Below are 24,096 nucleotides of genomic sequence, written 5' to 3' on the forward strand. Positions count from 1 at the left end.
GGCTTTTTTTTTTTTTTTTTTCAAAGCCTACCCCTGGTAGTGAAGAGCGTTTTACGCACAGGTGGGAGATACCCGCTCAGCATAGGACAGCCCCCCTCTCCACTCCACAGCCGATGATTTGAGGAAGTGACATTTTTCACCGCTGCGGTTCGGGACAGCACTGCTCCTCTGCAAACAGGTGTGCTGCTGTCCGGGTCACTTCTGCAAAGGGAAACCAACCGGGAGGTAGCGTCCCAGAACCTGAACCAAGCCGCCTGGACGCGGGACAAGCGGGGACCAGAGGAGGAAGATCAACCCACTCAAGTGTGTTTCTTTATTAGCTCGGGCTGTTTGAACGGGTTCAGACACACAGAGAGAGAGAGAGAGGGAGAGGGGGAGCGATGGCAACGAAAAAGGCGTGCGTGGATGCGCCCAAAAGGAGCCGGAGTCCGGTCGTGTTGGAGGCGGAGATGTTCAGTGAATTTCAGGACTGGTGTCTCCGGACTTATGGAGACTCCGGTAAAACAAAGACCGTCACCCGGCGAAAATATAACAAAATCATGCAGACACTGTTGCAGAACGACGAGTCGGATGGCGTGTATGTCGACAACAGCCACATCAACGCCAAATTCAAATTTTGGGTGAAGTCTAAAGGATTTCAGGTCGGGACCAACGTTTTGGGAGAGCACAACAAGAAAGGAGCTCCAGGGAAACCCGTGCTATATGTCCCGGTCAAGTCAACGGTAAAGTGTGTGCGTGTGCGTGTGTAGGCTATGTGTGTGTGTCCCTGTGTGTTTGTGTATGTATGACAGGGGGAGCGTGCGTGTTCACGCGCACGAGATGTCCCGTTGCCACCTATAAGTTGTCGCCAGGCCCGTTTCAGGCTGCACACATGCACCTGACACATGAATAAAATGACAACTTGTAATGTTTTGTCGTCCCGGCTCGCCCCCATCTCTCCCGATAAAGCTTCACTTTGTCCACATCCCAACCAGAGCAGCCCTACTCTCATCCCTTGCTGCCATAGCAACGCCGGTGCCTCCTGGCAATCGTAATTGTAAAAGGTAGGCTATCATGCATAGCCATCTCGCCAGTGAGGTTGAAGTCCTGTCAGCTGCACGCTGCCGGGTGCAAAGCACGAGATAATTGACTATTGACAACATTTTGGTGAACCGTGCTGTTTAGGTCTCGTGTACCCCGGTGTGGGGATGCTGTGCGCGCGCGCTCGCGGATGCAACGGCATGTTGGTGGTTCGGGTATGTGAGTGTGCTCCGGTGAGCCTCTCGAGGGGGTGCAGGCTATTAACAGTAACTTATAAGATGTCAGATTGACCTTTCTGCTGTGAAGCTCAGCAGGTTGATTGTCAGCGATTCATCAACGACACGCGCGCTCACTGTCCCATCCACAGCCGAGCACAACGGGCCGAGTCCGTGCGTCGGCCACATTCACACATTCACGTGTCCTCCTGTCACAGAGCAAATGTGTGTTTCTAAAATACGCAAATGTATGTCTGTTATAAAAAAAATGTGATTGTGTGGCAGACAGTCTGAGTGTTTGCACCCCACTTTTCATTGTCCTGAGCAGGATGCGGATCGGCTCGCATGCACTCGTTGCTCTGGCAACACCTGTGTAGTCCAGGATAGTCTGCTTCTGCCGCATTTTATTGTGTTCCGACATTAAGCTCCACAAGCCCATTTGAGACTTTCAAGAGACGCATTTTAAAAAGAAATTGTACATTTGATGGAGGGTGGCAGCTGTGCGTAATTGGTGACCACGTGAGGGTTGGCGGAAACAAAAGGGTCTGCTCGGGACTGATAGCGACATACGCCCACAGTTAGTGCTCAGACTTCACTTCTTCATGTCTCTGGATTTGGAGGCTTCAGAGTGGGGGTTTCTGTAAAATGGAAGTCAGGTCAGCACCGGTCCGACTGGGCACTGGGGCTGCAGGTGTGTGAGGGTTAAAAACATTCTGCAATAACATGTAAATGATGAACTGTCAGCAGTGCCCCCAGCCGCTCTCTGTGTGAGCGCGTGCGTGTGTGCGCATGTGCACGCGCGCCCATGTCTCTGTATGGTGTTTGGGCCTGCTGTGCCAGCAAAGAGACAACCACCATTTTAAATAAGAGCCTTCAGGGAATAATCTCCCTCCACCCGTCCTGCTGGGACAGAGTCTCTCTGGACCTCAAAGAGCAGAAACATGTTCTGTGTTAACAAACCAGAGCAGATATTGGCACAGATTAGAGATTGAAGCCTTTGATTTTGGTTGAATAGCATTGATCCCTCCACAGGTGTAACACCTGTGTGAATGCACAATTTAGATTTAGGCCAACTGCCTTCACAAAACTCGTCTAATCTCCACTCAATATTATGTTTCCCTCTGGGCGAGAGGGCAGGTGTGATCTGTCTCTGCAGGTGCAGATGGTGCCTGAAAGGTGTTGTTGATTAGCTTTTGTATATAGCTCTTAACATTTACTGTTGATATAAATTCTTTAATGGACTCTCCTCCAATATGTTTATTTGTAACACATTCTTCAGGTTGATGTCTGTTGGATCAATCTAACGTCGGCTGAGCTGAAATAATTCCCCGAGGTCAGGTTAAACCATGTCGGCTCCCCAGGAAGGTGAAAGAAAAGCTATTTATTTGAGAGGAGGGCACACGCTTTGTAGCTAATATCATAAGGCAGGGGGAAACCTCCCCCTGACTCAGCTCCACTTGGGAAATTTAAACAACAAACAGAACATCAGCCAACACAAGCTGCCTCTAATGATGAGTCAGAAGCAACAAATCAACCAGTTTATATGCATGTGACTGTAACTGTATTACAATGCAGGATTTCTTTTATTTAATTTTTTATCCTGCTTGCATTCCCGGGCTTTATAAATAGGCTGTCCTGGGCCAAGGGAAAAGTGACACACACACACACACACACACACACAAGCAGACGTACCAACACGCACACACATGGTCACTGCCTCGTCGTGCGGCTGCAGGGCCGGGGGCGTGTCTCTGGAGCTCGAGCATTGGAAGCCCCGCTGCAGCTGCTCCCAGGGTGTGCCAAGTTTCTGTATGGGGACAGGCATGGGGCTAAATGACGGGAGGCTGGGTGGGGGTAGGGATGGATGGTGGCTGATGTGCAGACAGAGAAGGTCTCTTCTATGTGTCAGTGAAGCATACAAGGCGGCTTCAGTGTTTGACGGGACAGAAAGGCAGGGCACAGTAGTAGCGAACAGTAATGCACAGACTGCTTCTTTTCAAGCCGGACACAGAATTATTTCTTTTCTGTGTGTTTTCTGTCCGTCTCTTTTCTTTTTTTTTTGCCTCTATGCCCGTGTTGTCTCGCCCTCTTTCTGCACAACTTGGAGCTCAGAGAAATCCAGCAGCCCTCAGTGTGGAGATGCAACCTCGTTTAGCTCTCATTATGTCCTGATTAGAGGACGCTACAGAGGAGGAGGGGGATCGGACCAGAAACAGACACAGATGCACCACAGAACAGAATCTGCACACGATGTGAGCACGAGCGAGGAGAGTCAGAGTGCATCCAGTCTCAAAAGAAACGCTTAAACGCCCTGTGCATTTCCCTTCGGCTGACACGAGCATTGTACTGAAAAATTTGAAAGATTGCGAGCTGTTGCTTTTTGTTGCCATGTCAACTGAAAATGTCTGTAAATATCTCTCCGTTTGTCTCTCACAAACCAGGTTTTTGGTAGACTTGTTCTCGCACACAGACACATGTAACAGTTCAGAAACACTTGTTTAAACACGGCTTTAAAAGTGCTTGAATCGTGCTTGTGGGATGTGCTGTCATAAATTATGAATCAGCTTTCGTATTTTAACTTGTTTGAATGGTCCGATACACTGTTAACAATCTAAAACAGATAAATAAATAAGAGTCTTAGAGCTGAAACATTTAGTTAATTGGCTACTACTGTGATAATTTCTGTAATTTTTTTAATAGTATAAATACCAAACATCCTCTGATCCCGGCTTCTCATATGTGGAGATTTGTTGTTTTTCTTTGTCATACATAGTAAACTGAATATCTGTGTTCTTGGACTGTTTGTCAGATAAAACAATGAATTCTAAGATGGGCTTCAGGACATAAAGATTTGCACTTTTCAGTATATTCTGACATTTTATTCACAAAATGATGAATTAAGAAATTAATCTGCAGATTAATCAATAATGGAAATGATAGTTAGCTGCAGCCCTTAAGTGTCCCATTCATTCCAGAGACAGGACAGGAGACAATTAAGAGAGATTTTCAGAATAGAGGATTTAATACTAATAGAGGGGTTTCTCGGGACGTCCTTGTCTCCTCTGGTAGAAATCATAAACCTATAGTCTCAGTCTGACTGCTGAAAAATGGGCCTTAAATGTTTGCGCCTCGCCATCAGATGGGAAGAGGAACATCATCATTATTATCTGATTAATTAGTCCACATTTCCCCTGAGAGCTCCTCTTTTGTGGTCGGGCCACAGAGTCAAAAGAATACTGGCCCTATTATTCAACAGCATTTGCATTAATGTTATTTTTGCATGGCGAATCTCTCGAGCTTTTGTCCGATGTTTTTTGTTTCGTCCCTCTCTGATGGCGCTTATTAGGGACGACACATGGGCCAGCACTTATGGGTTCAAACAGCAAAGAATCACATACACACGTAGTTGCTCTTAAGTCATTGATGGGAGGATTTACCTGAGCATGTATGACTTGTTTTCATGAATTTTGGAGTGCCTGTTTGAGGGTCGAGAACACTTATTTGTTAAATTACACTTAAAGATGTGAGTTTACATCAATATTTGTGAATTCAGTGATTTTTTTTTTACTATGACTTATTGTGGACGGGTGACAAAATACATGCCTGGCATATGTGGTAGTTTGTGCGTGTATGTGTGCTCGTACAAAGAGGGGGTCGCTGATCGCATGCTCTGTGTTTCCTCCCTTCAGCACCCTCTCTGTTGCCATGGAGAGCCCGTTCTTTGCTTTCCCATAGGAGGAGAAATTAACACCATTTTTAACTGGCCTGGGGGCCTCCCCCCTGTGTGGGAGATAGTCTGAGTTCTGCTCCACGCACACACACACACACACACACACGCACACACACACACACACACACACGCACACACACACACACACACACACACACACAGTCTTTAAGACGGCAATAATCTTCCTACCACGCCGCTACTGTCATTTTTAATACCTTTCCAAGGCCAACATTTAACGAACTGGGACAGTATGATAATAGCTTGAAAATGGCGAAATGGACTCTGTGATGTGATGATGTATGTGCGAGTCATTTACATACGATTTTGAGTCAATGACTGGAACGTCAACAGTGCCAGTCTCCGGGCCAGTGGGACTGTCTGTGTCTCCGGCTCGGTGGGATATTGGGGATGTCACACACTCTATCATATAATGTTCATCACGGGAAACACACACAGACACAAAGGCACACACACACACATACACACTAATGTCGGACAGAGGGTTAGAGCTCGGTGCACCTAATGTGGATTTAATGATGAGGCTTTATGAATTGAGGCAGAGAGGAGAGGATGATGGTGAAAGGAAAAGACGGAAGGGTGAAGAAATAGAAGAGGGGGTGGAGGTGTGGGGGGTTGGTTAGAAAAAAATGTGGACACTGTGCAGGTAACACTTGCTTTATCCCTGTTTTTTTTTTTTTTTTTGGTCATATGAATCTTTATCTGCAACACACACACAAACATACACATGCACACACACACACACACACGCACGCACACACACACACACACACACACACACACAGAGGAGATACAGGGATTGTCCCATTTACATGTCCATTAGCCAGTTGATAGATTTACAGAGGGGAAATGGGCCTTTAAAAGATGACCCGTTGTCACATCTGCAGTGAGATAATCTGAGTCATGAGTATGTGTTGACACAGCCATCTTTACATGCTCCTTTCATGGTGAACACACACACACACACGCACACGCTCACGCACACGCACACATACACACTTAAACACACTTAAACATACAGAATTGGCCGATGTTAGCTCTGCAAATATATTGATATCAGCCTATATGTTGTGTATGTGCAGAACAGGAAATTGAAGCACAGAAATCACAGGTATGTTTTGAAACACCAGAAAGCAGTTGGCAAGTTTATTTTTTAACTGTAAAACAAGATAAGATGCTTTATTGTCTCCAAGGGGAAATTTGTCTCAGGCTAAAGTTTGATTATAGCTGCATGGAGGAAACTACAAGGTACATATAATATAAGCACATGATCTCCATACATGACACCAAACAGACTAATAACACAATTCTTAAAATGATGAAATACAATGACCTGTGATCAGTTAAGTCACAGAGCAAACATGAAAAGATCCAAAAACAAATAAAAAGCTAAACATCAGATGTGTGAATGAGGCAACGTCCGTGAATTAGACATTAGTTACATGTCAAAAATATTTTTCATTGAGCAATTTGGTTCAGATGCAGACGACAGTGAGTCAGTTATTTCTCAGTTTTTAACAATTACAGAGCCAAAGGATCCAGTATAAGTGTCAACTTGACATTCACTTAGTAAAAAAATGACTAAAGAAAAGAAAAAAGGAGAAAATGGAACAAATCCAATTGAGGCACATCAAATCTTTTTTTAAATTTTAAGGTGTTAATCAAGTCATCCAGTCATAATGGTTAAGACACTTGTTTTATTCCAGTGTGTGATATCCAATTACATAAAACAGGTTGAATAATGTCCTCTGTATATTCCTTTGTTAAAAAGGAACAAAATGCAAAACATCTCAAAATATAAAACATGTGTAAAGAAAAATTGTATAAAGATGTAAAATTATTGGAATTTTTAAATTCTCAAACATCAATATCAGTATCAGCTTCAATAATCCAGCATTAGTCTAGCCATATATATATACATATACATATCAGATCATGGTCATTTTTTGGGACATAACACAGACTAACACTAGCCTAAACCACTGACCCAAAAATCAGCTTTTTCCCAATTGGGTACGCAGGTTTTGTCCTAAACTGGACAATCTGTCTCCTTAACTGGTCCTAAGTTTGAAATGTGTACCCAAACGCAGCCCTATGACAGACCAAAGCTGCTGCTGCCACAATGTAAAACTTGAGCTACTTATTATGCAGACACATAACAAAACTTCCAAAAAAAATTCCACATACATGGATGTTGGAAAGACTCCCTAAATGGAAAATTTAAAACATCACAATCAAAACACTGGAGGAAATTTTCTTGGGAAGTGAGCATGAGATATTTTATTATGTTTCATAAGTACCGGAAATGTTCCCTCTTAGCAGGGAAAAGGCTGCCGGAGAGGATGTGGGGAACAAATATCAAACTATACAAACATGTGTACTATACAATACTGCTACCCTTCTGGGGAGAAGCTAAGACAACCCTAAGGTATATTTTTGACTTAAAAGAACCTCTGAAAGTATAAAATATTTTGAGGATTCATTTCCTAGGAAAGATAAAATCGGCTGACTTGGGTGTCAACAGTACCACTGATTTTGAATATGAAAATAATAACTTTCACAAATCAGAAACCACATAAAAAAAGAAGAATTACCGTAAATATATAGGATCTGTAAAATAACATATTATTTCTATCTAAACAGGTACTCCTCCCCCATCCCAATCCCAACACCCCTCCTCTCCCCTCACTCTCTCCCTTTTTTGTGTCTTGTCTTGTTTTGTTTTTGGTTGAGTTTGTGTCTCTTAGATCTTTTATGTTATTTATTAATTAAACTTCAACTATAAGAAGTATAAAATGTGCAATAGACTCTGAAGCATACACTTGTCTAGATGATGAAAGTAACATTGCACTAAAGTATTTAAAAAAAAAAAAAAGTTTAAGTTCAACACAAAATTTATTGCCTCTTGATATTTTTGGATGCTAGTGTTTATCTGTTTATCTGTTCACCCGTGGAACTGATTTCTTGTCTGATGCCTCTGTCCTCTCTCTCTCCGTCGGCCTGTCTTTGTGACCCAGCTGCTTCCCGTGAACCCCCCCCCTCTCCCCTCCCCTTCCTCCCTCCTCTTCACCTCCTCCTCCTGACCTGCCTGTGTGCAGGACTGCTCCTCTCTCCCCATCAGCGACTCTCTGCTACAGTGTGTGTGTTTGTGTGTGTGTGTGTGTGTGTGACTGCCAGCGGGGGTGGGGGCCGCCGACTCAACCCCTCCAGTCTCCTAGCAACAGAGCGGTTTGGTGCGGGACAGGGAGAGAGCGCGCAGAGGATGGGGGCTGGTTGTACAGTGGCTGGGGAGTGCAAAGTCCTACGGGATTAGAAAGATAGAGAGAAGGAGGAAAGGAGAGAGGAGGGCGAGGAGTTTTTTTTTGCGGTGCTGTGCTCATAATGTGTTGTTGCTGATTAGGGATGCTGACATGTCTCCTTTGCTCTTTAAAACGGCACGCTGAAGCTGATGAGACCAAATATCTTCAGTGAGATGCTACAAGCTCTGCCTGGTAGACATGTACTGCGCTTAAACACACACTCAAAACATGTTGAGTTGAGAGGTGAATCTTTAACTCCCTGCTGTTGACTTGCCTTTAGAGGGTAAATAGCTTATATAGAAATGGAGAAAGAGGTGGGGTGGGGGTGGAATGAGGGACCTGAGAAGGCCTTCAGGTAAGCAGGACTTGAGATGCTGTTTAGTGAAAGAAATGCAGTATTTGATTGCATGTTATGTACTTGAGTGGCAGTCAGGAATAAAAGCATCACAAATACTGTTTTTTTATATTCAAATGCACACATAGCAATACAGCAAAATCACCAAATCTGGGCTGCGGTGTTTGTGTATGTAGCTTTTTTTTTTCTTTCAGCAGAGTATCCGGTGTGTATGGTGGAGGATATGTCTCTTTTTTATTCTTTTTTTTTTTTGGTAGAATCCAGTGAAGGATGTGGGTGCACTGCACACCCCACAGTTGTATGAGATTATCTAAATCCAGCGTGAATGGACCTGACACTATTGTCCCAAGCAGCAGCAGCGGCAGCGGTGGTGGCGGCGGTGGTGGTGGTGATGTCACCGGGGGGAATGATGATGATACCTCGATAGATTACAGCTGTGATGATGAGGTGGAGGATCGCTATTATTTCATTTATTATCATTACATTTAGCCCATGCTGACAGGGGAGAGTGGCTGGAAAGAGGGAGAGAGAGAGAGAGAGAGAGAGAGAGAGAGAGAGGGCCGGATTAAAACAAACCCGCTCTGTGAGCTGGTTTTAGTTGCCATGGCAACGATCATTACCTTGCACTTGGGAGAGCAGGAGCAAGGAGAGGGAAGGAGAGGGGGCTGAGAGGGGGAGAAAGAAAAGAAAAGAAAGAAAAGAAAAGAGAGAGAGAAAGCAAGGAAGACGGGACGGAGGCAGGGGGATGATGAAGACACGGAGGCAGGAGAGGAGGAGGACGACGCAGTTTGGAGGGAGGAAACGAGAAAAACGAAATGTCAGATCCCAGGAACAGCGCAGAAATGTCAAGGAGGGAGGGAGGGAAGAGTGTGATTCCTCAATGCCAGGGGACAACTTTTTGAACTCGGGACCCTCCTCTCACTCAAACAAGGAAAGATCACTCCCCACCTAGAACCTAATCTCCAGAAAATGTCAGCATGTGTCTCATATCTGCAAGGAAGAGGTGGACTCATGAAAAACCTAATTAAATGGCCAAATCCATTTGTTCCATTTCATGCTCGCTGGGCTACTTCACGTTTAAAATATCAGGAATATAATGATAAGATCTTGTTTTGGGGAGGGTGGGGGGGGGTAAAAAAAAAAAAAAGCAAAGTGTTGGCTGTTTGTAAGCAGAGAGTCACTTCGAGGTAGAGAGCTACAAGAGTAGGAAAAAGGAAAGCCCACTGTGGTGCTGCGGATGGAGGCTGTTGTCCTGGCGATCCCACTTCTATGGTGTGTCACATGACCCTTTGCCCAGCACACCTGCCCGAGAGAAATCAGTGGCAGTTTCTATGGCGACAGGGTCAGCAGTACAGGAGGCAGGATGGCTGCCAGAGGTGGTGGTAGGAGGGACTGTTGGTCTTGTACAGTGTCGGTGGTGTTATTTTTAAACATTGCAGAGATGAGGTGATAGTTACAGACCCAGCCGAGGCCCAGACTGAGACTTCACCACCTGTGAGACAGAAATGTGCTGGACTAAACAAGGCCAGTTGTTTCAGGTGGTTTTTTGTTTTTTTGTTTTAGTGCTGGTGAGGACACCTTGTGCACATGACCTATGACTCATGTGCCTTAAAGATCTACCCTGCTCACATCACACGGCTGCAGGAATCTCCATGTGCAGCCAAAATATCACAAATCATCCGCTTGTCGGTGATACACACACAGACACAGACACACACACACAGACACACACACACACACAGACACGTCGTTCGCTTTATCTCTGCTGCCCTGAGGCGGGGGGACATTAACACTAAACTCCAGTCTCTGTTTGTGTTTCAGTGTTCAGATGGGAATTCGGCCCAAGACAACTCCTCCCTGAAGCGTGTGGCCGTGGTCGAAGACTTCTTTGACATCATCTATGCCATGCACGTGGAGATGGGTGCCGACCCGGGACGAGCACCCAAACACGCAGGCCAGAAGAAGACCTACAAAGCTGTGAGTAAATCCAACCAGGTTCTCGCAGGGTGCAACTAACCCAGCAAACACTGTTCCTCGTCAGATGTTGACAGTAAAAACATCCAAATCAACATTAAAAAGCATCATATTCATTCCCTCTTGTCGCTATCTTTCCATCTATAGTCCGATCTAGTGGTGTGAAAAATGGCAAAGTGAATAAGACGGATAATGTGCACATTGAACTCCCAGCTGCGTGAAAAAAACAGCACACAAAACAAAAGGAGAGGCCGTCCGAACACTGAAATGTAGAAGCTCTTCAACTCATATGGTCTGATCAGGCAAATGTGTGAACATGTGAGCAATAATCAGCTTTACATACAGTTTGGAGGTCAGATCATATAAAACAAACTCATTATTCAAGATTACTGTGCACTTAAAATACTCATGAAGGACATATGCAAATACATTTTAAGCCACATTAGTGGCATGGCTGTAGGGATGCAGTCTGTCGGTTGGTCCACCACAAACTATTGGATGACTGCCATTAAAATTTCTTAAGACGTTCATGGAGCTCAGAAGATGAAACTTATTGACTTATAGTTGATCCTTTAACTTCTCCTCTTGCACCACCAGCAGGTTGATATTTGTGATTTATTGGGGATATATTTGGTGTTATTGGATTGATTGTCATGCAGTTTGGTTCAGATGAGCCTCTTTGGATGATTGTAACCACTTTAATGATCCATTAACTTTTTCTCTAGAAATCATCAAGGCAAAATTTTAATGTATCCAAATACTTATATGACTAAACTCTGGCAAAACAAAATTTAGTTAGTGTTTAGTGACAATTAGCAAATCTAAATGAGATTGGTGGACGACACTTGTATTATCACTATGTGAATATACAGCTCTACACAGCTGCAGTCACGACTCAAAACTTGTCTCTTTATGCTTTTTTGCTTTTTTTAAAGAAGGAAAAAATGCATTCACTTTCGAGATACCATGTATAATTGGATCTCATAATTGTTGGTGCAGTTGCTTTTTGTTCATGGATGTTTTTCCTGATGGAGACCTGGAAGATTGAAACGTTGCAATCAATAAAAATATCTTTTCACAAGCTTGTAAATGTGCGTGTGTGCGGACTCTACCTCCCGTCTTTACATTTGTGTGAACAGAGATCCACAGCTGGAAAGACTTCAACAAATCCCAGTAGAATTATTTTATTGTTAGAAAGAGACCCAACATGAGGTCAACAGTCTTTCGAGGGGCCAATACATCGAAGCGCCCCAAACAAAAGGAACATTAAACATCCTGAGACCACCAAGATTTTTTTTTTTCAGTGGCAGACTATATATTTAGCAGCATAGGGAATGTAATGTGTAATTTTTAGCATCAGGAGTTACCAAGGGAACAAACCACCTTTACCGGGAAAACAAAGTACTTCTGGTGCTCAAACCATAAGAGCAGCAGGTTTATTTTTGCGTGTCTTAGGAACAAAGACAGTATGTGAGTTTACGTTGCAGAGTGAGGTGTGGTCTCAGGATAGGGTTTGACGCTCGGACCAAGTATCGCAGGACAAAACGAGGGGCTTTGTGTGCTTGCTTTAGGGATGCGTTTGTTTGTGGAGGCAGTGTTGGAGGTTTGGAGGGGTGGGGGGTTGAGCAGGACTTTGGTACCCCTCCTCTCCTCTTCCCCGCCCCCCCAGGATTTAAAAAAAAATCATAGAGCCAATTCCTCCTCATGCCCCTGCCCTGTAGAGAGGTCCTGTCACGTCTCATAGAGTGTACCCTTTTGAGGAGGCAGCATCACTGGGGCAGGGCATAATATGGAACTGTCACTGTGGCCTTCTGGGAGGTGCACGCTCCTCTGGGTGGCCTTTCCCTCTCAGCTGCCTCAAGGGGCCATGAAGAGTGGGGGGGGGGGGGGGCAGCAAAGGGGATGGGGATGGGGAGCTGTGGCAGTGGTGGTGGGGCCGGTGGGGGTGGGCACCCCTGCTGCCTCTCCATGGTCACGTGAAGGTCGCATTTTACAGGGAAACGCCAGAGGGGGTGAGGAAAGAGGGGAGAGTGGCATAGCACTGGAGACTAACAGAGAGAGAAGGATGAGCATGAGAGAGAGAGGTGTAGATATGAGTCGGCCGCACCTGAAAGAGCAAGAGGAGAAATGGAAATGGAAAAGCCGATGAGCACCACTCGTGTTTTAAGGTATGAAAGCAGAAATATTGTACAGAGCCAGAGCTGGAATTAGGCCATCTGAAGGCACGAGAGATCGCCTGGAGGGAGGATTCCTCCTCGTGCCACACCGAGATAACACATAATCACTGACCCCAAACTTTCACACATGCACAGTACAAAAACATAAAAAAAATACCTGCACACAGTTCGAGTTCAGCCAAAGCCATATTTACTGCCATTTTTTTTTTTGTGTGGCCATAACCCGGTCTCCTCTGCTCACTCCTCTGGCACAGATTGCAGAGACCTACGCCTTCCTGCCCAGAGAGGCGGTGACTCGGTTCCTAATGAGCTGTGGAGAGTGTCAGAAGAGGATGCACATCAACCCCAGCACCGCAGAGTTCAAAGGTAATCCCACACATGTGACCTGTGGATGGCTCGCTCCTTCCGCTGAAGCCATTAACTGATATGCTATTTTTGAGATCAACCTTTAAGAGTGGATAAATGCTCAGATCCTTTGACACGCTGACATGGAAAAGGGTTAATTACTATGTTGCGGTGCATGCTGAGATTTTATGAGCCAATCATCCAACCACTTCAACAGCCAACATTATCGCTGTGAGATCCTCTGCCGTTATAAGATTCATAGAAATATTTTGTCCTGTTATCACATAAGATAGAAACGTGCTCACTGGTGGTAACGCATCTTATTGACACATGCTGAGTCCCTGAGCCTGACACTAAATGTGAGGTGATATGATCTTAAGTATTTGTACTTGAAAGAGTTTTTTTTAAACCCCATTAATAAAACATATGTGTACATCCATGAGCCACATGATGTAACAAAGACCCAAGAGGACCACATCATGGGATTGTATAGACTCTTTAAAATGATCACAGAGTCCCTCTAGTGGTCGACGAGGAGACTGCTGACAGCTCTCATTCACAATGTTTGACTTCTGGTGTTTTGGTGTTAAATTTTAACTTGTGATTATTTCCATGATTGATTAAATTGTTGATTATTTTCTTGATTTATTGATGAAATGTCAGACTATATTTAAAATGCAGTGTCTTTAAATGTTTGTTTTGTCCAATCAGCAGTCAAAAACTAATGAGTTTAAATAGTCATGGAAACCTGTGAAAAGTAGCAATTAATCTAGCTAATTAATTTTCTAATTCACTATTTGATTAATCTATTAATTCTAATTTAAACTATTTCAGCTATTCTGCCTTTAGGTGAAAAAAGAAATGACTTAGAAATGAGGATTAAATCTTACTTTATTAAACTGCTGCTTTTTTTTTTTTTTTTTGTCAGAAAATGACAGACCAACCTCACTGGTCCCGGACCTCATTGATTACAACATGCCTCTGACTGCCACCTACCTGAAACAAATGAAACTGCAGTGCATGACGGCCACTGAGAGGGTAAGTGCATCTTTGTGTGTGACAGCACCGTGGATGCTTGTGTGTTTGTGGGGGGTGAGGTGGCGTCCAGATGGATAAATCAGAAAATTTGGCACCGTTAAGATCTCCTCATTCACTATAATTGCATTTGTATTGACTGAAGTCCTCCTGGTTATTTTCCTTTAAATCTCATCAAGGCTGTGGGGAGAAATGCTTTGTGTGTGTGCAGAATCGCACATCCTTCCCTCTAAACTTTTAATTCAATATGAAACAATCGGAGCGGTCCCCCTGCTGGGAGGAAGTGCCCAGTGTGAAATGAGGATTAGTAAAGCTTCTCTGCTGAGTGACGTCATGTTTGAGACCACTCCCATGTGTAGCTGTGACAGAAACACTCAAAAGCCTCTTTCACACATGCAGCCTATGCATCAGTCAGAAAACCACTGTCACTAAAAGTGCAGCGAGCTCCACTTCACGAGGATAATGTCGACCTCACTCACGCATAATTTGGATTATCCGGAACAATGACCCAGACTGTGATTCGGGGGTGAGTACAAATTAACAAATGCTCAGACTGTTGGACGCATCTGTGTGCAGAATGAGCAGGCCAATAATTTAATAATTAACCATCAGAGAGGGATGTTTCAGTGTTACAGGAGGCTTGTAGTAATTTGTTCCATATCTCTGCATTGTTTTAGAGCTGGGCTTAAAGCAGCAGTTGGTTTTAAAGCGCAGCAGACTTGTTCTGTTGACAAAAGCAAAATCAAAAGTAAATCTCATTTACTTTTGCATTTACTCGACTTTACTGCGACATATGTGTATCTGTGTATCTCGGCTTCTTCGCGTGTTATTTCGCAGAACTTTGGTGACAAGTGCAAACATTACTGGCCCCTCTGTTTGATAAATGGTAAAAGGAACAAACATACACTCTGTGATGCACATCATTAGGCAAGGCTAGTTTATTTGCATAGCACATTTCATACACAAGAGTGATTCAAAGTGCTTTACATAATGCATTCAAACAATAAAACAAGAAAAAAGACATAAAAACACTAAAATGTCTATTAAAGGAATGGAAACTTTTCTAAATTGAAATTAGAAAGTTATGACCAGGGATATAAGTTCAGGATGAGTTTACGGGGTAGGAATAAGTTGTAATTTGCCCTAATGCAACAAATGAAATAAAAGTGCAGTAAATAAATGATTATGGCCACTAACCCTAACCCTAACCCTAATAGGGTTAGGGCCTAACCCTATACAACACAAGGCAAAAATATGGCTCCAAGTAACAATTATTCTCATTATCGATTATTCATCGATCATTTGCTCTAAAATATCAGAAAAGAGAAACAAAGGTGTATTTAAATGCCCTGAAGCCCAATGTGACATCTAAAATGAGCTGAATAACCCAAACTTATACAGTTTCACCATCACACGAGACCAAAAGGGCAGCAAATCTTCATAATTAAGAGGCAGGACTCAATTAATCAATAATTCTCGGTTGATCAACTACTCAGTTAATCAGCTAATCATCCCATGTTTACTCTGAAAACGACTACAATGCTGTAATATTTTGATTCAACTTGTAGTTGTGTCCACTTCTAAACATGTGTTGCAATGATGTTGTCTCCTGTATTAAAAGGCTACCAACTGCTTCCACTTTACGAACTCGAGATCTTTCTGCTTTATCAATTATGTATTTTCCTAAAGCATGGACATTAATGATGCTACATTTCCATCTTCTTATAAACGGTGTAATTAGAGACTCTCTCTCTGTCCCTCTCTCTCTCTGCGTCTCTCTTTAATGCTACATGGCTCACTTGGTACCTAATAGAGCTGTCACTGAGCATTTTGGTTCTCCTCAAACCCCTTTACAGAGGGACGGATGCATATTCCCATGAGTTTAGGCCTATTTGTGTGCTCGTGTGGGGGGAATGAGATGACGAGATGTGATTCTGCTCTGTTTCCATCACACAGTAGCAGCAGTAGTAGTTTTACCCCCCCCCCCCCCCCCCCCACCCCCTCTGTAAGTGACACACAACATCACTCACGAGGGCCAAAGAGAAAGTCACTTCCACGATAGCATAAAGTAAACCGGCCTCTTTGAAGCTCAGCGTTGGTCTGAAATGAAACATGGTGATGCCTGTTCGCAGACGACGAAGCCAAAGCTCAGGGCAGCCTTTGAATAGTTTGTGAGATTATTCTCTGCTCTCTTTTTCTAATCCTTACCCCTGTGGTCATGTTTGTGTTACGCTACAACAAGCATCTTTGGAGTCTCTGCGTCACGGAGTTAAAAATAACCCTGCTTCAAGAAATATATTACTTAACAGGGAAGCTCCTGCATTACCGCTGTCAGACTTTGGCATGTTTCATCAAGAGTTAAATCAAGAAAAATGTCTGCTCACGGCAAGCTTAGCGAGACCTAGTCAGCTCTCCTTTGACGGTAAAGTTGTGAGAGTCGCTGTCAAAAAGTGTGAGTTTCTCTCTTCTGACACTTGGCTGTCCAGTTTTCTGTTCACAGTACTCACACTTTGTTTCTCCTGTCCGCCCTCTCCGCCCTTAGGATGACAGTTCGGTGAGCAGCGAGGACATGAACAGCGCAGAGCCCACATGGGTCACAGCTGAGCAGCCCCCAGTGCCTGAGCCCAGCCCACCTAATGGAGAGCGAGTCAGCAACCCAACAGCCACCATTAAAGAAGAGGACGGTGAGTTTTATGTCTCATTGTTACTCGTGGATGAATTTTTGGTGCTTTTAGTTATAGTTTCAACTGGAGTCTACTCATTACATACGAAGGGTACAGATTGTTGTTGTGCAGGAAACAGCTTGCCTTGGACTAATCCAAATAAATCCAGTCTTACAGCGGGTGGGACACCACCGCAGCCCCAATCCATTGTGCACCCCTCTCTCTCAGGGTACAGGGCTTAGAGAATTAGGACAAAGGCCGATATTAACCTCCAGAGATTAGGCAGCACTATAGAAAAGACTGAAATGAGGGCGAATCATTGAACAGGACTCGGTTTCAGTGAACATGCAAGTAGGTGTAACCATGACACGTGTAGGAATCATCTTAATGAAATCTGTACTTTACCATAAACTGGGTTAAAAAGATGTCATTTGCACACACCAGGGATTGAAGGCTCCCCTCCCCCACCCCCACCCCCTCATCATCCTCATCTCTTTCTCTCCTTGCTGTTAAAACTCCAGAGATCTCCCCTTTTACCCTAACTTTTATTTTTCTTGACAGTTGACCCCAATACCTACTTCCACAACAGTTTCATAGAGCTCATCGTGAGGCAGGAAGTCCCATCCCCCTGTAGTAACGCGCCCACTCTGTTGTAACCAAAGACAGAAATAGAGTCTGTTGTAGTAGACAACGCATTCATAACAAACAGCTCATCTCTGTATCTGCATCTTTGCCCCGTCCTCCTCCTCCTCCTCCTCCTTCCCCCCTCTGTCAGATGACGACTCCTCAGAGAGCGGCAGTGCCAACGGGCTGCCGGCCCTGACCTCCCCGGAAGTGCTGGCTGTGGGTGGGAACCCCCCAGATGGTGGGGCCCCTTATGGGGAGGTGACAGAGAACGGGTTGAGTGCCCCCCTGGACTTCAGCACCACCTCGTCCTCATCCTCCTCAGAGGATCAGCAGCCGGTCAACCTGAGCGACAGACTGCTGCCAGTCGGGAGCTCGCCGCCAAACTCTTACCCCGCAGAACCCAACAGGAAGTACCCCATCAAAACAGAGTACGCCAACAAGGTAAGAACAGAAACTTGAAGCCAACTTTTTCCTTTTGTGTGTGTATAATCCATAATAATTGTATTTTTATTAGCTTTTTTCAGGTATTTATAATGATAATACAATAAAATGAAAACAAACTAAAGATAAAAACAGAAAGTAGAATTGATATCAGTTAAATTAGTTTTCCATTGAGGTGAGCTAAACAACAAACCAACACTGAGATAGAATCAAGAGCAGAAATGAATGTTACTTCTTCCATGTAAACTTATATTCAGATAATAATTCTATTTTTATGCATTTGTGTGTTTTTGTAGTCGCCTCCTTACAGCTCAGGAAGCTATGACTCTGTGAAAACTGAACTGAGCATGAGCGCAGAGGACTTGACCTCTGGGCGGGCACAGATAATCGACGATGACGACGACGATCATGATGACCATGATGACAGTGACAAGATCAATGATGCTGAGGGCATGGACCCTGAGAGACTTAAAGCCTTCAATGTAAGTAACTCATCTAACTATTGCAGTATATTTAATACATACTCTTCCTCTTCTTCTTCTTCTACCAGCCCTGGTGCTAAATTATACATAGTTATTATTATAAATATATATTATACTTACTAATATTAAAGATGAGATGAATTCTCATATCTGAAGTCAATATAGGAGGATATTCTACATTCTCTATTTATTCTGTGAAAAGCACTATCGTTGCATTTCTCACTCTAATGAAATCGAGAAGCAGAGTGAAGATGCAAAAATGCAAACGTGAGTGAATAAGCAAACACTGGAAATATTGTCCTGCATATGAAGCAGTGATTCCATTTTCATTTTGCTGCTGTTTTCATAACCTCCCCCCTCCCTCTTTATCCTCTCTTCTTCCACTCTACCTCTGATGCTCCCCCATCCCCTGCCTGCCTTCGCTTTCCTCTCTTTTGTTTTCAACTATCACACCCCTCTCTGTGCACCCCCACTCTATTTTTTCTGCTCTACATCCCCTCTCTCCCCTCCCCCCCTCACGCTGTCTCTGTCAGATGTTTGTGCGTCTGTTCGTGGATGAGAATCTGGACCGCATGGTGCCCATCTCCAAACAGCCCAAGGAGAAGATCCAGGCCATCATCGAGTCCTGTAGCCGTCAGTTCCCAGAGTTCCAGGAGCGCTCACGCAAGCGCATCCGCACCTACCTCAAATCCTGCCGCCGCATGAAAAAAGGCGGTTTTGAGGTACAAAGTGGCCCCAGCTCTGATGCTAAATTCAACATACATTCATAAATAAAAAAAATGTTTCATATTCATAATTTGAAAAAATGTTGCTGACCCTTGTCACCAGATACGACCAACACCTCCTCACCTCACCTCTGCCATGGCTGAGAACATCCTCGCTGCTGCCTGCGAGAGCGAAACCCGAAATGCTGCCAAGAGGATGCGGCTCGATGTCTACCAAGCGACGGTAAATGTCTTGGCAGGAGGTGTTTGTGAATCTGCCCAGCAGGGATCCGAGAATGTGTTAAGATTGCTCTGCATCATCAAAGCCAAACTGTACAGCGTAAACTACACTCCTCTGCCCAAAATGAAAACATTTGATTTCTCATAGGACGAGCCTGCCTCCGACAAGTCCAACTCGAGGGACCCTGCCTCTGCGGCTCCGACAAGCTTCTCGATTTCCAGCGCAGCTTTTGCCCAAGACCAGCTCTACACCAACGGAGGCCTCAACTACAACCTGCGGGGATACGGCACAGTCGGCAGCAACCAGCAGAACGCTACTGCTGCACAAACCAACGGTGAGCAGCTCTTATCAGTCCGACTCAAACAAATGATGCCTCCAAAAACACACAACATATTTTCTCATTTAACTCTTCACCTTAACCTCCTGCGACCCTGAGTCCTCATATCAGAACATTACATTTTGGATTTGCTGGACCTTATACTTCATTCTGCTTAACTTTGACCTGTTGTCCTTGTTCGTACACGCTTTTTGTGCAACCTGGTGGTAAAACATTAATCACAGTACATTAATCAGTGCAAAGTCCAGATGGCAGGCATCTTGGCAAAGTCATTCTATAACTGATCACCAGACAAAAGTGGACCAGGCACAAAACCGTATCCAATTTTAGGGTTGAAACTTATTTATTTATGCTTGATGACGTTTGTAGTTTGATATGATACACATCGGGCTGTTATACAGTAAAAAAAACCTATTGGCCCCATGTGAAGACTATTTTTTTCAGAAACTACTTCATGTTATACATTGCTTAGTTTTTGTCCTAATCAGGTCCTACTAATTCTTTATATCTTGGAGAAATTAAAAATGCATGCCAAACAAAAGCTTGGGTCTCAGGAGATTAATACGAGTTAATATGGGAATTAAATGTTGTTTGTGTTACTCACAGTGCCAAAGATGACATTACATCTAAAAACATTTAACAGCTACATTTCTATGAGGAAATAAAGAAACATCCTGCTGACTATTTCTGAAGTAGAAAATATTCATATGTCTAATTAAAGTTGTTCTTAGTGAGTGTTCTTAGTCAAAATACACGTTACATTATTTTTAGAGAAGAAACCCTCGAGAAATTTCTTCAAATTTGGCCCAAACTCAAGCATGAACTGATTAGATTTTGATGTTCAAAGGTCAGAGGTCACTGTGAACTCACAAAACACGTTTTTTGGCCATAATTCAAGAATTTGTGAGCTAATTATGCCAAAGTTTTACATAGATCACTAATAGGATATAATGATGAAGTGACATTTTATAAGCAAAAGGTCAAAGGTCATCTTCACTGTGACGTCTGCAAAAACACTTTTCTGGCCTTTATTCAGCACCATGACTCAGGAACTGGAGGGGAGATTGTGAGCATTTTTCACATTTGGTCGGATAATTGCCACTGATCTCATTCTCCTCCTTTAAACTCTGATAATTGTAAAGATCTTTTGTGCGGCTGAGTTGTAGATGTGTGTGAAGCCTTCATATTTCAGAATCTGTAGCTTTGCAGCAGCATCCACATCACTGTGAGCATGTTAGCATCAAGCCATCACTGCACCTCTGTAGCCTGATAGAGAAGCTAGCATGGCTGTAGACTCTTAGTATAGTCCTTATAGTCCTGTTTCAATATTACTGCTCAAAGCTGTGAGAACCATCATTCTTTCAGGTGTTTTGAGTTGGAACACACATCTCAAAGACAGATCTCTTTAAACCTGTTAAAATAAAACCAAAACTCATGCATGGCCAGATTCAAAAAGAGATGAGTCATACAGTACCACATTGTTTTTTTCTTTGTTATTTGGATGAATGTTTGAAGAAAATGTTCCTTTTGCTTAAGATACTGAGTTCCTCCTTGATGTATTTTCATCTGTGAAATATTTGATGCACATAACAACCTTACAATGTGTACTTTTGTCTTACTACTTATCTTTTTTTCAGTTTTTACTATAAAGTAGCTATTATTATTGTGTATTATTTTTCACTGAAGGAACACAGTTTAATTCTCCTGTATACTGAGTGTTGTGACATTTAATTCTTAATCCTTGATCTCGTAGATTTTGGGTATTTAATCATAGTCTGAATTTCTCAGGGTAATGATGCTTCATGACCCTATTTCTGCTACATCTGCTGTATTGTTAATTTTCCTTAAATCATTGCGGGTTGTGTCCGCAGGTCCCACAGATCTGAGTATGAAGTCCGTCGGCCCCAACTCCTCCTCCTCCAGCTCCAACAGTCACGGTCAGGGAGGCGGCGGTGGCGGAGCTTCGGCCCAGCTCAGCCATCCGGAGGTCACAGCGGTGAGGCAGCTCATCGCAGGTTACCGAGAGTCCGCGGCCTTCCTGCTCCGCTCAGCAGACGAGCTGGAAAACCTGATCCTGCAGCAGAACTGAGTCCGAGCCAAACCGTGCCAAGACCTTCTCCGAGCCTGTCCGCCTGTATCGCTCTCAGTCACACATATTTGGGCAGACTTTGAAATCCAAACAAAGACAGAAATGTACACGCGTGATTCTGCAGCGCACAGTGGGTCCTGTAGGTATGGTACCTTTACTTATCCCCACACGATTACGTATTTGGAAGGGCCAGAACATATCACAGGCTGAAAAATGTTTATTTATGCATTTGGTTCACTTTGACCTTATAGTGCCCTGTTATCTGTAGCCATTCATCCCATTCAGTTCATTTTACCACTTCAACCTCCATTCGTCTCAGGAAGCGATGATCTATGTGAAAAAATACAAACATAGCGGGAGTACAAGAGGTGTTAACCTTAAACATCGGCTCACCTGTGCAGATGTTTGGACAAATTAGTAGTTGCATAGCAGTGATTTAGTCTCATAACCTCCTTTCTATTTTTACACAAGTGTAAAATAGGCTGTACAGTGGCATGATTTGATTTGGTCGTCTGCTCCAAAAAAGATCCTGTATTTCTGAACGTTTACTCTTCAAATTCACAGCTTTCTTTCCTGGAAAATTTGGAGCATTGCTTTCTGAAAGTTCATAGACAAATCGCTGCTAAAGAAAAAAAAAAATGTGGTAGACCATCTGCCACTGACCTGTTGACCTCAACAGCTATTGTAGGATGTGCTGACTTACAAATAAGCAAAAAAAGGAAGAAAAAAAAAGCAGAGGAATAACAGAAAATAAAATAAAGAGTGTTTTGACAGTTTTCTCCTGTAAAATTTTGATTCGTGAAGTTGTGTGGTCGAAACGATACCTGGGTTCTGCTCTGTCGGAGTGGTTTCCAGATTCTTAAGCATGTGGTTATTAAGAGACAAAGACTCATTATCCAACCTGACTTCAGTTATTTTATTATGAATATATTTATCACGGGCAGTTTCTCATTACTTAAAAGGACGTAGGCTTTTAAGAAGCCTGGGTATGCAAATTGAGGTCACAGACACCTGTCAGGGAACAAAAAAGCAGATTAATATATTGTTTAGCCTCTTGGTTTATAACCAGTGCTACTGGAAAGTGGAGAAAGGTGCAATATTGACGATAATCAGTAAAGGTGTGCTTACTGAAGTTACTTTGGTCAGACTTGCTGAGGCGTTTTAAGGCAAAAAGGGGGGCGTACTTTACCACAAACCCCTCCTGTAGTGACTGTCAAGCTGTAAAAAGAGACGATATCCCATGCGACATTGTAGCCAATTTCAATGTTGTCATTGTTGTGAATACTGATCTGTATCGCTAACCTCATAACCGAGGCACTTTCCTGTACTGGGATCAGTCATCCGTCGTGATAAAAGGAAATGGGACCTGGCAGAAAAATGAGACTTAATGTTGCACGTACATTTTTGTTTTGTTTTGTTTTGAGGTTCATTTTGTGAAGGAATTGTTCTGTGAGTATTCTCGGCTTTTTGTAAGTTAAAATGAGCACATTGAGCTCAAATGCATCCATTACTGACTGTCGAATGAGTGCAGCGGTATTTTGAGGCAACCCAAGACGTCCATATGGCTTTACCGGATGAAGTGAGAGTGCGTGGGCTGCTCGCTCGCTCGATCGCTCGCCTCGGACATAAGAAAAAAAACTCCTCCGTCCATATTTCCCCCCTCTGACCTCAGCTGTTTCAAAACCTCTCTCTCTATCTCTCTATCTCTCTCTCTCTTCCTCTCTCTCATCTCCACATTCCTCATTGATATCACGTCTGAAAACACACTGTTTGAAAAGAAGCAAGAGACAATCTTTGAAAAAGATGTAATCGCATCACAGTTTACTCTCCCAGCTTTCTGCTATGGTGTGTGTGCATGTGTGTGCATGTGTGTGTGTGTGTGCATGTGTGTGTGTATGTGTGTGTGGTCTGAGGGCACACAGAGTACTCAAACCAGATCTAGAGCACACTCTCACAACAGATGGTGAGTCACTCGGCACAAACGCAGTCGTCTAAGTGTGTGTATGTGTGTGTGTGTGTGTGTGCGTTTTTTTTCTTTATCCTTTTGTTTATTTGATGTTTGTTAAGATATTTCTGATGTGTGTGTGTGTGTGTGTGTGTGTATGTTGAGTGACCCTGTTTGTACAACATCAGTCTGTGAAGATTTAATTCAGATAGGCTAAAACATTCCAAACTAGGACAATGACTCTTCAAGCAGCCGACCTGGCTCGCACCTTATTGATTTGTCTCAAAGTCTAGAGAGATATATTTCTGTATTTTATCACAAATCTTATCAAAAATCTATCAGTTATCTATCACCGATCACTCTACTTCAGTGCCATTCATGCCATTTTTCAGCTCATCC

At 43.5% G+C, this 24,096-nt stretch overlaps 2 protein-coding genes across 2 annotated transcripts in view; one reads left to right on the forward strand and one right to left on the reverse strand.

Annotated features, from left to right (window-relative positions):
- Positions 1 to 24,096, reverse strand: part of plp2b (proteolipid protein 2b) — a 374,364-nt gene that overhangs the window by 56,717 nt on the left and 293,551 nt on the right. The gene's annotated exons all lie outside the window — the stretch shown is intronic.
- Positions 381 to 21,752, forward strand: nol4la (nucleolar protein 4-like a). Its single transcript, XM_053317713.1, has 11 exons — positions 381 to 722; positions 10,459 to 10,614; positions 13,043 to 13,154; positions 14,062 to 14,171; positions 16,711 to 16,852; positions 17,607 to 17,899; positions 18,196 to 18,381; positions 18,915 to 19,103; positions 19,210 to 19,329; positions 19,474 to 19,660; positions 21,535 to 21,752. Exons 1-11 carry the CDS (start codon positions 381 to 383, stop codon positions 21,750 to 21,752), a joined length of 2,055 nt encoding a protein of 684 aa, XP_053173688.1.

Source organism: Scomber japonicus, chromosome 4, assembly GCF_027409825.1.
Source record: "Scomber japonicus isolate fScoJap1 chromosome 4, fScoJap1.pri, whole genome shotgun sequence".
Lineage (NCBI taxonomy): Eukaryota > Metazoa > Chordata > Actinopteri > Scombriformes > Scombridae > Scomber > Scomber japonicus.